We start from the raw sequence: 13,773 nt of genomic DNA on the forward strand, positions 1-13,773 counted from the left end.
GGAGAGAGGCAGATTTTAATTAACTGAAAAGATATAATAATTTTAAAAAGCAGCTGCTACAGAGAGAGTGTGTATTTTTAAAAGTTGCTTTTTCGTTTTTAAAGCCACATCCCTTAAATCAGGGCAGCATATAGACAGTGCTTAGAGAGCTGGTTGCAAAGCCAGGAAGAAATGGATTCAAGTCCTGCCCCTGACATACACTGACTGCGTGACCCCAGGCAAGTCACTTAACTTAAACTATGTAAGTTGCAAAGAAAGTGGTGACCTGAGTGGCAGGGATGTTCCTCACTTGAGAATTCCCTGTACCAATGAAATCACAGGAGTGACCCAATAGCCTTGTCTCTTTTCTATATTTATAGTCCCCAGAAAAGTGGGAGTTATAAAACCAAGCTTTGGCAATACTGAGTCAGATGTGTATTAGGTGTGTACATTTTATATGGAATAGAATTTTTCTCTTTTAAACTGAATCATAAAAGGAAAGTAATGGTAGCAGAACGATCCCTCACTCATGGGATTTTAGGGGCTTTATTTAATCTAAGTATTGGTCTAATGGTCAGGCCCCAAATAAATACAGACAACTGGGAAGAGGGTTATATAGTAAGAAAATGTGGATTTAATCATTTACTTTAGCAGGCAAGCAATTTGTAAACATTCAACAGCGGCAGCATCCAAGTTACAATTTAAAAAGAAATTGAGATTAGTGATTATAATTTGTCCTTCCCTTCCCACAAAAAAAAAAAAGAAAGAAAAAAAGATTTGGAAATGTCTTGAAACACTACGAACACTGAACACTCAGTTATGTCTCCTATCAGGCTTCTTCTAACTCATTCTCACTCTCACACTCTCTCTCTCTCTCACTCTCTCTCTTTTAGAGATGTCTCTCCTCCTAAATGCATCATCTTGCAATAACTTGTATACAAGCATTTGCAACCTAGGAAGTCTTTCCCACCAATGGGTGTGGGTATGCGTGATCTCCACTCAGATCCCGTTTGCGAAAGGTGTATTTGTGTCTTGGTTCAATGCTTCCTTGACCTCTGTTGGCAAAGTGTCAAAGAGGTGATCTTCCACGACCAGCCCACTCTTCTTGAGGAGTCGACACTGGCCTAGTTGGGCTGGCAGGCGGTCTAAGCAATTTCCCTTCAGTTCCAACTGAGTGAGCTGTGATAACTGACCGATTTTTTCTGGGATCGAGGTGATACAGTTTTGCCCCAGACTCAAAGTCCTCAATTTAATGCATTTAAACAACTGTTTGGGCAGAATGTCCACTTTGTTCCCAGTGAGATGTAAATGCTGCAGGTTCTGGAGCGATCCTATTTCTATCGGGATCACCGAAATGTTGTTGTAGCTCACGTCTAAGCATCGGAGTTTCTGTAAACTAAACACCGCCCCGGGTAAGGACTCAAGCTTGTTGTTGGAGAAATAAAGTGACTCCAGATTCTTGACGTGGGTAATGGAAGGGGGAATGTTCACAATTTTGTTATGCCACAATTTCAAGCAAGTCAGTCTTTTCAAATGCTGGAAACTGATGATTTCCTCAATTGTGCGTATGTTATTGGACTTCAGATCCAGCTCCTGCAAATTAGAGAGGCTGAAAATGGCATGAGGGATCCTCTCCAGCTCACAGTTCTGGAGTTCCAACTCGGCTACATTCATCATTTTCTTAAGGCTGTTGAGTACCACAAGCTTAGTGCCGTCGTTGTGAATGACTAACTTGGTGAGATGCGGGGCTACATCGGTGATGTTGGATGGAACTTTGGTCAAATTGCTCTTCACATGGAGGATTTTAAGGTGTCTCAACTCCCGAAGAGATTCCAGTCCTATCATCTTATTGTTCTCAGAGTTTAAATTGCCCACCAAATACAACTCCCGAAGGTTCTTAAGCAAGTACACCCAGGCTGGGATCTCAGCCACGTCGGTGAATTTGACATGAAGGCATCTCAAGTGATCTCGGAGGAAGCTAAAAGCCGTCTGTTCCACCTTGGCCGGACAGTGGCAGAGATGGAGCTCTTGCAAATTAGTCATCTGGGAAATCTTGGCCGGGATCTTAGCTTCCGGGATGAGCTCCAGCTTAAGCACGTCAAGGTCTGTGAGGTCAAACACAGCATCAGGGACCCCCGAGAGCATAAAAAGGTGCAATTCTTGCTTGTCTTGGGCATTGCGAGACACGTGCTGCCGGAGTTTTTCAAATGTCCATTCATGGTTTAAGCTGATTTCCCTAAGTTTATTTTCACTGACTTCAGACAAGAAGACACCAAAACGCTTGGAGTACAGTTGGTCATACTGGTCGACCATGTGTAGAAGAAATGCAAAGTCATTCTTGACATCTGGAATATCACTGAAGCTGCTCTCTTCCCTCACCTTTTCAAAGGAATACTCCTTCAAAGGGATCCGAAATAACCAGAAGAGGGTATAGAGACAGATAAAACCATAGACACAAATGATGGAGATGTAGCTGATGAGCAGCTTTTTCAACATATAGGCCATGTTGTGGGTACACTCAAACTCCTCATAACCAGTCAGGTGCTCTACTTTGGGCTTGCAGGTGTGCTCAAAGCTGATGGCATTGACAAAGTTAGCAGTGTAACAGAGAATGAAAATGAACTTGGCTGTCTTTATAACAGTCTGGACTACATAGAGTTTATAAATGAGGTCGCTGTCTTCCACGTGGGCACGGAACTTTCTCACCTTCTCAAACAGGGCTTTGGCCTGTTCTCCATCTTTCTTATCTAGAATAGTCATACTAGGGACCTCGATCACGGGCTTCTCAGCTGAAAACTTGAAGCCAGTTTTGTTGATCATGGGGGTACTCGCACTGGGGCTCCCTTCATCACTGCTGGTGGACACATGTTTTGGTAGAGACTGGGCCCCAGTTATCCTCTGTTTGTTCTCCTCTGAATCTTCACAGGCTGTTTCAGACAGTGCTTTCGTAGTCCAAGGAGATTCAAAGCACTTTCCTAATATAGAAACAAAGTGTTCCACTTTTGAGCACGTTTTGGGATATTTGAACCAAAAGTTGCTGCTGACCATGAGAATAATAGTATGTATCAGAGCAAGGTAGGGAAAATACTTGGAATACCACGGTAGAGCGACATGGTAGCACATCTGGTTAATAAACACGTATTGCTGGAAATCCAAGTTGGTTTTCCGACCTGTAGGATCTTTGATCTCCTCTCTCTCCTCCTGATTTGAGACCGGGGAATCTGTGTGAGGAGAGCTAGCCCTGCTGAGAGGTGAGCCAGGAGTTACGGCAACGGCCTCATCAAAGGATGTGGGTTTGGTCGTCCCCCGGCCTTGGTCCTGGTCTGTGGAGACTTCCAACTTCGGAACATCTGTGGTCACATCAGCATTTCCAGACACGAGGTGTGCTTTTGGATTCACTGAGGATGGCAACACTGGCAGGCAGACCACCTGATCTTTGGTAAGCTGCATGGTTCCAGCAAAGATGGCGACCATCAACATAACAACAGCCAGATAATCCATAAATACATCCCACCATGGTTTCAGGATACGGTAAGTAGGCTGAATGTCATTGAGAGAGGCAACTTCTGCAAGGGTGAACATTCCTGGAAAAAAAACAAAAACAAACGATCCATGACTACAAGGATACAAAAAACTCATTCATTTTTCTCTTTAAAAGAATTTCACACTGGTCAACCACTTTTGGCATCTATCCCTTTACTCAATATAAGCCTAAGTAGAAACTGAGGGATAGATGTGGGATCCTGGGATCCCCAGGGATATGCCTGGAAGTAGAGGAGAAAGAACAGAGGGAAGCTGTTCTAGCTCTTTATTTGGCTTCCATTTTTTTGTCTCTCGAGGGAGAGGGGAAATAAGATTTGGAGTTAGGAGGGATAGCAGAAGAAAACAAATATGGAGGTATTTGCTAATCTGAATATTTCCTGAGTGCCTTCTATTTGCTAAGTAGAGTGGGATGGTAGGTACTTTTCTCTGTCTTTAGGAATTTTTCACTTTCCTCCTCTGGCTCTGAATCTATGATACTATTATTCTACTTGGGAAGACATGTCTACACACAAGAAGATTAACTAATAACATAGAGCAGGACTGGATAAATGCTGAATAGTAGTATATATGTATGTATCTCTCTATCCTATCTACTGTCCCGTCTGTCTACCTATCTGTCTGAAGGTCTTCACACTGCTCAGTTCTTCATAGGAAGAGGGTCAAAACTTATCCCAAGTATGCTTCTGCAGTAAGTAAGCTTTACAAAGTGAGATAATGCTGTGCATGTATCAGCTATTAGCACTGTTATCAATAGGAAGGAAGGATGGTTTCCAATATAGCATGATTTCCTAGGTATCAGGCAGGCCACCAAGTCCCCTCTCATGTGCCAACTCCTTCCCCTCCCCCTGCCAATATCTTCTTAGGGTCATGAGATTTAGAAGAATAGGCTGTTAGAAGACATCTTGTCCAACCCTCATTTTACAGATGAGGAAAATGAAGCCCAGAAGTTAGTGATGTACCCAAGGTCATGCAGGTATTAAATGTGTCAGAGCCAGGATCCAAATGTAGGCCCCGCCAAATCCAATCAGGTGCTCATTCCCTAGCTTGGTAATAAGTGAAATTTCACAATTAGAGATTTACTTCTTTGGCTTAAGACAAATAGGGGCTATTAAAATATAAATGTTCTTGAGAGAGGTTAATATTAAGCTTTATGAGAACATAAATGTTAAACTTTATGAGAGGGGCAACTAGGTGGCGCAGTAAGTAGAGCACCGGTCCTGGAGTAAGGAGGACCTGAGTTGAAATCAGGCCTCAGACACTTAACACTTACTAGCCGTGTGACCTGGGGCAAGTCACTTAACCCCAAATGCCCTGCCCTCCAAAAAGCAAAAAACAAACAAACAAAACTGTATGAGAACACATGCCTTAGTGTGAATGAATTTGCCCATCAACTGCTTTTTCTGAGAAAAGGTTTTGTTAGGGCAAGCAGATAAGGCAGAAAGGCAAGGAACACATATGTAGCAGTTTTGGGGTTACACTCAGCCTCAAACTGGGCAGGGGAGACTAGGAGTCTTGAAGAAAATAGCCTTTTAAAACATTTAAAAGGAAAAATTGAATTTTACTGATGCCTTTTGTTTTCAGGCTGCAAAGTACTCCCTCCATCCCAATCCTCACCCGCCCCCCCAAATTAGAACTCTCTCTGGTAACAAAATAGCTAAGCAAAGGAGTTCTTTACCCCACAGAGCAGGAGGGGTCCTTAACCTTTTTTGTTTTGGACCCCTTTGGCACCTATCTAGTGAAGTCTATCAATTCCTTGCAATCATGTTTTTAAAATGCATAAAATAAAATACTTAGGATTAGAAAGGAAATGAATTATAATGGAATATAGTTATCAAAAATTTTTAAAAGTTTCTGGATGCCAAGTTAAACATCTCTGCTATAGAGTAATCCACAGAATAACAATGTATACCACATTTTTCCCAAGAGACTCCCATCTTTCAGCCATGAAGAGAGAGGCATAGTTCATGATCGCTTCCCCAGAACCATTATTGCCTTTTTTCAGCCACTCAGAGGTTCTTTTTTAGTTTTACTTTTCAGTCATGGTTAGGACTGGGTGCTGACTCGAGATCCATCCACTCATGAAGTACTGAGTAGCTCAGAATTCTTCAAATGGGCTGCAGCTGCAGCCTGGGTGATCCCTGCACTACAGGGCCACAGAGCCACATAGCCACATGGAGGTACCTGATGCCCCTAATTCTTCTGTTTAACCAGACTCAATGGTAAGCATTCACAAAGTTGGAGAGCCCACAAAGTTGCTTCTTACTTGAGCTAGATTGTTAGTCCTCCACAGATATGTGGGCCAAGAGTTACTGGGAAGGCTGTATAAAGGCAGAGACCTTTAATTTATTCTTTGTCACGGACCCCTGCTCACAAAATTTTTTTAAAATGTATAAAATAAAATACAGCAGATTATGAAGGAAGCTAATTATATCAAAATGGAATTATATAAATATTTTTTAAAAGACAAGTTTGCGGATGCCAGACAAAGAAGCCCTACATTATGATTTCTTGCCTGCTATTAGGGTTCTTCCTGAGGCTGCACAAAAGATCATTTAACTCTACCAACATCTGCCTCTGGCTTATTATCAGTGAATATTACACCAATGTAACAGCTCCAATTTTAACTACCTTAATAATTGCTGGCCTTTTTCAGACTACTTACAGAGCCAAAGTGGTGGCTACAGCATAATTATCTTGTTTCATTGTTTATCTTTTCTTTAAATTTTTTTTTTTTACCAGGGGTCTATCTGGGGAGTATTCCTTCCCTGGTCACCAGACTACCCAAACTGGTCACCATTCACCACCAGCTGGCAGACAGAAACTGCAGACTGACTTACAGCAGCAATTAAGCCACTAAAATCATTATGCTTTAATCCTTTCATGAAGAAACAAATGTCTAAGACAGCAAGTAACACGAATGGAATCCAAACCCACTTCCCTAATAATAATATACTTAAATCAAGTGTTCCTTTCCTTGTAATTTGGAAATTTCAACTTCTCTGTTCGAATCCTACGGTCACCACATCCTGCTTTCGTAGGAAGTTCTGAGGTTCCAGTTTTGCTGCTATATTTGTACCTGGTGTCCTTTATTTCAAAAAACATTATAGTATAGGGTTATTTAAAATGAAACTAGTGGAGTTATTTAAAACTAACCGGGTCATTCAAAACAAAAACAAAATGGCAAATGCCTAAGATTCTGAGAGTGCCTTCTAGCATATAAATCCATTCAGGGTCAGGACCAAGTCTTACTTAGTACCAGGAACCATCAGTATGGGACACTGTTTGAGGAGCTCAAGAACTACTTGTTAATTCATCTATCAACATTTATTGCCCAGGCTTAAAACCTGCTGTCTGATTACTGCCATGGTTTTTTATGTGTATACATATGCACATATACATGTATGTGTATATATACATATATTCATGTGTGTATGTATATGTATGTATGGGGAGAAGGGAAGATGTATTGTATACAGACATATATTGTGCACAATATATGTATATAAACACATTTTTATCACATAATTGTATATAATTGTTATATATTATTGTGAACATACACATACACATATATACACGTATATGTGTATGTATATGGATGTGTACATGTATGTATAGGAAACAGAAAATGCATGTGTGTATGGATACATATATTGTACACAATATACATATATATACACATGTTTTTATTTTCACATAACTGTAAATAATTGTTATATATTATTGTCAACATATATACACACACACACACACTTTTCTTCTCCTCCCCACATCCTTTAATCAATTCTCACACATGTATACCTTTCTCATATATACATCCACACATACAATTCACGTAAGTGCACACATAAAGATTAATTGTGTACTTACTAAATATGTCTGCACATATGTTTTGAACCAAACGATCAATGAAGTAATGACAAATAATGACTTAGAAGGATTGGGATGCTGGTCCTCCAGCTTATCAGAAGAAGTGATAGAGTGTTGGTGTGGAATAAAGTAAACATTTTCAGACCTGGTTAAAGAGCTGAGTTGATTTCCTTGATTGTAATTACTTGTTTGGGCGAGAGTATTGTTGGTGGAGGGGAGAGACTTATTGGGAAATAGCAGTGACATAAAAAAGAGAAATGAATAAAAGAGTTAAAAAGAAATTAAACCTCTATTGAGACATCCAAATAATCAGTAAGAGCTTATTAAATGCTTACTATATGCCAGGCATTGTGATCAGTGTAAGTAAATACATAGGTACAGGTACATTACACTATGTATACTGTAAGCACTACAGATAACATTAAGTCAATCTCAAAGGCAAGGCATTCGCATGTAGGTCTGTCAGTCAGTCAATAAATATTCATCAAGTGCCTACTATGTGTTAGGCACCATGTTAAGCTAAGGGAGATGGGAGATGTAGTGTCTCGTAAGAGAATGACAAGCAGGACTATATTGCTGGACCATAAATATGTAAAGTAAAAGTAAAGTGTGAGGAGGGGAGTAAGGTGTAAGACAACTGGACAGATGAGAAGGGGCCGGATGGTAAAGAGCTTTAAATGCGAAGCAGGGTGCTTTATACAAGGTGTCCCAAAAGTCTTTGTGCAGTTTTCAACCTTATAATAGATGGGGTACATCTCGTATTCAATCCTGGAGGGAAGAGGGAGCAACTGTAATTTATTAAGTGGTGGGAGGTGGCAGTGACAGCATGGTCAGATCTACCGTTAAAGAGGACAGACTAGCGCTGAGAAAGACTTGAGGCAGGAAGACCAATTCAGAAAGGGCGACTACAGCAGCCCAGGTGAAAGGGGATGAAGCCCTGCATTAGGGTGGTGGAAAGAAGGGAACACGCAGAAGCGATGCAGCAGAAGGGGAAGGGAGAAGAGAGGAACATGGCGCTGGTCAGAGAGGTGAGAACAGCAATGAGCAGGGGGACACTGATGTTCTGAATGTGGTGAACAGAAGGTGTCCTCAAGAATACTGGTGAAGAATTCAGAAGAGGGAAGGATATGGGGGGAAAGATAATGAAATCGCTGTGGATGTGATGAATTTGAGATGAAGAACCGATACCTAGTTTGAGGTGCTCAATACGCTGTTGGTGATGAAGGACTAGAGCTCTAGAGAAAGATCAGGGACCTCTCTACCCCTCCATATGTGTGTGCATGTGTGTGCACATGCATGTGTATATGCATGTATTATGTACATATGTGTGTGGTCTCATCCCTGTTCATGTCTTTACAAAGCTCTCATAAGCTACCCTGCTTGGATCATGATACTGGGGATACACACACACGTCTATACGTACAGGCATGTATATACACACATGTAGATATATCCACATAACAGATACATATATGTGTGTATGCATACATCTCTATACACATACATACCTATGTGGAGATAGGAGTAGCGGTAGATTATAAACTATTAAATCTATACAGATATACAACTACAAATCACATGCAAAGAAATAACTGAAGCCATCAAAACTGGCTTCAAGTGACTTGACTTGGCACCAAGGGAAAGAGTACAGAGAGAAAAGAAGAAAAAACCCCAGGACAGACTTGGCGGATGCCCACAATTAAGAGGCATACCAAGAATGGCGCTCCAACAGAAGGGAACGAGGAGAGGCTGCCCAGGAAGCAGGAGCAGAATCAGGAGAAGACAGTCCCATAAAGCCCAGAAAGGCAAGCATATCCAGAAGGAAAGAGGAATTGAGAGGGGCAATGCTTCCAAGAAGTCAAGCAGGAAGAGGATTGAGAAAAGGCCAATGGAGTTGGCGATGTGAGAAATCACCCGTCACTTTGAAGGTGGCTGTCTTGGCTGAATGATGGGGTTCAGAAACTAGTGTGAAGGGGGACAGTGAGAAGAAAGGAGGTGGAGGCCCCGGTATAGATCCTGGGTTCCATCTCCTCCATCAGGATGAACACCTCTTGAGAGCAGGGACGATGTTTGTTTTTATATTTGCATGTCAGGATTAACACAGTGCCTGGCACTGAGTGCACCAATGGATGGAGAGTGCCAGAGGCCCTGAATTTGAATCATTTACTAGCTGTGTGAACCTGGGCAAGTCCCTTAACTCTCCCCTCATCTGTAAAATGGGGATAATAAAGGCATCTACCTCACAGTGTTGTTGGGTGGCTCCAGTGAGAAAACATATGTAAAGTACTTTGCAAGCCTAGATGCACTATATAAATGCCAGCTATTAATGCTCATTCTATATGTGCTTAATAAATGTTTGTTGAACTGTTATTAAATTCTTGCCTATGACAGAATAAAGGAAAATACGATAGACAGTTCTTTCACAAACACCTCGTTTTTTTTTTTTAACCTATTCATCTAGCACTCATGATAATAATGCAAGACTGTTTAAGTTCGGCGAGAAAAGAGACTCATCTTGTTTACACTTTTCAATCTCTCCCAGGGCCTAGCAGAGAATGCTGTACAAACCATAGTTGTTCTATAAAGGTTTGCTGAACTGAACAAAGAAGAGTTTCTTCTCCCCTAATTCTAGCTCAATAAGCAGGGTAGTTAAGGAGAGCTTTTTACAGAAAGCAACAGGGACAGACCACCTTATTTTGACCATGGCCCCCAGTTCTGCATCTAAAGAGCAGGCAGGATGAGAACACTGGACTAGAGATAAACAAAGGGCCAAAGAATCAGTCCCTGGGTACTCACTGACTTCCAAGGCTTGTCAAAGGAGATATGGCTGTGAAAGTAGGTTATCTTTGTGGCCTAATTACACAAATGCTTGCTACAGCCCAACTTGGGGAGAAAGGTTCAGGGGAAGGGGGAGAATGATCATCTGTGAACATATAATGTACAATATGAAATAAGAATTGGAATGCTTTTTTTTTTTAAAGCAATTGGGGTTAAGTAACTTGCTCAAGGTCACACGGCCAGTTATTTTGTGTGGGTGCCAAGTATCTGAGGCCGGAACCGATCCCGGGTCTCCCGATGCCGGGGCTGGTGCTCTTACTCACTGAACCACCTGGCCGCCCCTGGAATGCTTTTAAAATGCATTTATCCAAGGTTCATCTCCAAGGGGGAGGCGTGCATTCCTAATGATGGAATTATTAATATATTTTGAAAGTATAGAACGATTATACGAAATGATTAGTGCACATTTATTTTTATACTCTCTGGTGTGAGAATTATTAAATATGACCAGTCAACAAGTATTTATTATGCCAAGCACCATACGGAGCCCTAGAAATACAAAGAAAGTCAAAAGACAGTCCCTGTTCTCAGGGAAGTCATGTAGAGAGACAATATACAACTTACAAATACAAACTAGCTATAAATAAGATAAATTGGGGAAAATCAATGAAGGGAAGGCATTAACAGTACCAGGGATCAGGAAAAAACCTCTTTTACCGAAGGTGCTATTTTAAATGAGACTTGAAGGAAGCCAGAAATTGGGAGATGAGGAGGGAGAGGATTCTAGGTATGGGGACAGCCAGGAAAAACTACCTGGGGTCAGGAAAGGGATTGTCTTATTTTATCCTGATGGTGATAAGAAAGCACTTTAGGAAGGCCAATTTGGTGCCTGAGTTGAAGAGAGACTGGAAGCAGGGAGTCCAACCAGCAGGCTACTGCAAGAGTTTAGACAGGAGGTGATGAGGGCCTGAGCCATGGGGTGTCAGATGAGAGAAGGGAGGCATCTTTGAGTGATGTTACAAAGGCAGAAATCACAGGACGTGGCAACAGATTGAATATGGGAAGAAGTTAGGAAGAATGAGGAGCAGGAGAAGACACTTAAGTTTGGAGCCTCAAGAGTTAACAGGGAAATTGTTGTTTGTCCTTGGTTCTCGAAGAAGATCATGTCATCAGGGAGGTGATGTCATGACATGCAAGTGAATTGGATTTAAGTGAGGGAGGGCTGTGCAAAGTCACCAGCCTCACTTTCTCTTCCGCAGCAATTTGAGTCCAGCAGAGAGGTACATTGGGACAACTGGAGATGGTCCAGCGACATATGCAAGAGAGGGGCGGTTAGTTTTGGACACAATGAGTTTACATATCCAAGGCTATCCAATTTAAGATGACCAATAGACAGAGATGCAAGACTGGAGATCAGGAGAAAAGTTAGGGCTGGATAAGTAGATGGGAGAATCATCAGCATAGAAATGATAATTCAGTCTATGAGCTGATAAATCAATAACTGAAATAGTGCAGAGATCGAAGAGAAGAGGCCCCTGTGGAGCCCCCACCCTTACTGGGCAGGAACTGGGTGAAGATCCAGCACAGGAGCTCATATGGCAAGACCATACCCAACCAACTACCTACATAGTGAGAAGAGGAGAATGAGGGGAGTGGTGTCAGAGAAATCCAGAGAGAAGAGAGTATCAAGGAGAAGAGAGGGACTGACAGCACCAAAGATGGAGAAGAGGACAAGAAGGGTAAGGACTGAGGAAAGACCAAGAGATCTGGCAACTGGATTTACTGCTTATTTTGGAGTCATTGATTTTGGTTGAATGGCAAGGCTGGAAGCCAGACAGGAGAGAAGTTAAGAGAAGAGAGAGCAAACCCAACCCTCAGCTTCCAAAGATAAGTAATTAAGAAATACACAAGAACACAACCTTGTCCTAGCCAGTTCTTAAAACCAAAGATATTTAATTTCAATCCTTCAATTTGGTGCTAGTGTCTATTACTGTGCTTAGCACATAAGAGGTACTCAATCAGTACTAGACTGGATGAGTTAACAACACTGTCAGCTGGTTTTATTCTAATATATATGTAGACACAAGAAGGACCTAATATTTCATCAGCACTGGGAATTCTCAGGGCGGGGTCCCTCTATTAATGCATATTGTGACCTGTGTATGTAGAAGCAGTTGTGCTGGACCATCAGAGAGCTGGTTTTGGAGTCAGGCTGACCTGGGTCCAAGGTCTATCTGTGACATATATAGGCTGTATGACCATGGTCAAGTCACTTAAATACCCAGTGCTCTAGACATCCCTCAAATTTCAGTGAAGGTATACTGGGAGGAGTTTCTTCACCTGGGAGTTCCTTAGTTCAGTGAACACACCGATCCTGTCCTAAACGCTATGCTTTAGTGGGTCTATCCTAGGCAGTTGCCAGAAGCACTGAGGAGTTAGGTGACTTGCTCCCATGTGCCCAGTGAGGTATCAGAGGCAGGATTTGAATGCAGGTCTTCCTGATTCTCGAATCCAATGCTCTATCCATTATGGCATATTGCCTTTTATTCTAATCTTCATGGGACCTTTTTTGCAGCAAAAGGAAAACGCCCTTTTTATATCACAGACCCTTTTGGTTGTCTGAGGAAGCCCAAGAACCTCTTCTCAGAATAATGCCTTTAAATGCAGAAAATGAAATAAAAAAGGGTTACAAAGGAAAGCAGTTCTATTCAAATACAATTGTCAGATCCTCCATTCCCCAATAAAAAACAACCAAGAAGAAGCCACCCAAGCTCTGAGACAACAGATTTAGAATTCCTAAGTGCTAAATGCAAAGATGATGGAACTGTAATATCACAGGGATAGTGACAGAGCTACCTCCTCTCCCTCGCACCTTCTCCACCTTCCAGAGTCCCCAGCCTTGGATATCAGAAGCACTGCTAAGCAGGGACACATCTGCTCCCCCTCAAGTCTCAGGGAAAGCAGATCTCACTTGAAAGGGCCCCAAAAGATGTCTATAATATCTCTCATTAATAACAATATATAATATTTGTTTGTGGGGAAAGTTTAATTATTTCTCAGTCTTCAAAACAAAATTTATGGTAAAGAATATTTTTATATGGTTGTCTATACAAAGATAAATCTGACTTCCAAAAAAAGGAGACTCTTTCTTTTAGAGAGGCAAAGAACTTTCCAAAAGAGAAGTTTATTCATTAGTTATGGCAATGTTTAAGAGACAGCTTGTGGAAGTCTGGCATTTGCAACAATGACAAAGAGTCTGGAACAAGGAAAGTATAAAGCAGATTTCATGAATGAATAGCTGTACCAATCTACTGAGCACCTACTGTGTGCAGGGTACTGTCCCAGGAGCTAGGAACACAGGTGGATGGAGATTGGCACCTTCTGTGATGGTGGTTACTTGAGACCTTGAAACACACCCAGCAAATTCAGGAGAAGAATTCTAGGACCTCGCCCCAGCCTCAAAGTGATGACTCAGGGCTATAAAAATCTACATCCATAGTGACAATTTGTTAATCCCCAGAGTTATGTTTAATCTAAATCTCAAACTAGAAAAACAGGCTCCTTTCTTACCAAAACTTTAAAAACCAAGTTCATCTATCTTCA

The 13,773-nt window shown here is 41.6% G+C and overlaps 1 protein-coding gene across 5 annotated transcripts in view; it reads right to left on the reverse strand.

Moving 5' to 3' along the window:
- Positions 1-590: 590 nt before the first annotated feature.
- The window catches only part of LOC138165101 (volume-regulated anion channel subunit LRRC8D), a 140,170-nt gene continuing 126,987 nt past the window's right edge, over positions 591-13,773 (reverse strand). For all 5 annotated transcript variants that reach the window (XM_069093267.1, XM_069093266.1, XM_069093265.1 and 2 more), the window contains one exon: positions 591-3,563. In XM_069093267.1, coding sequence (XP_068949368.1) covers positions 979-3,561 — 2,583 coding nt within the window. In that variant the 5' untranslated portion in view covers positions 3,562-3,563 and the 3' untranslated portion in view covers positions 591-978. The remainder of the gene's footprint in view (positions 3,564-13,773) is intronic.

Source organism: Petaurus breviceps, unplaced genomic scaffold (assembly GCF_028583685.1).
Source record: "Petaurus breviceps papuanus isolate PSGF00001 unplaced genomic scaffold, PetGlider_PUasm1.0 207, whole genome shotgun sequence".
NCBI classification, from domain to species: Eukaryota; Metazoa; Chordata; class Mammalia; order Diprotodontia; family Petauridae; genus Petaurus; species Petaurus breviceps.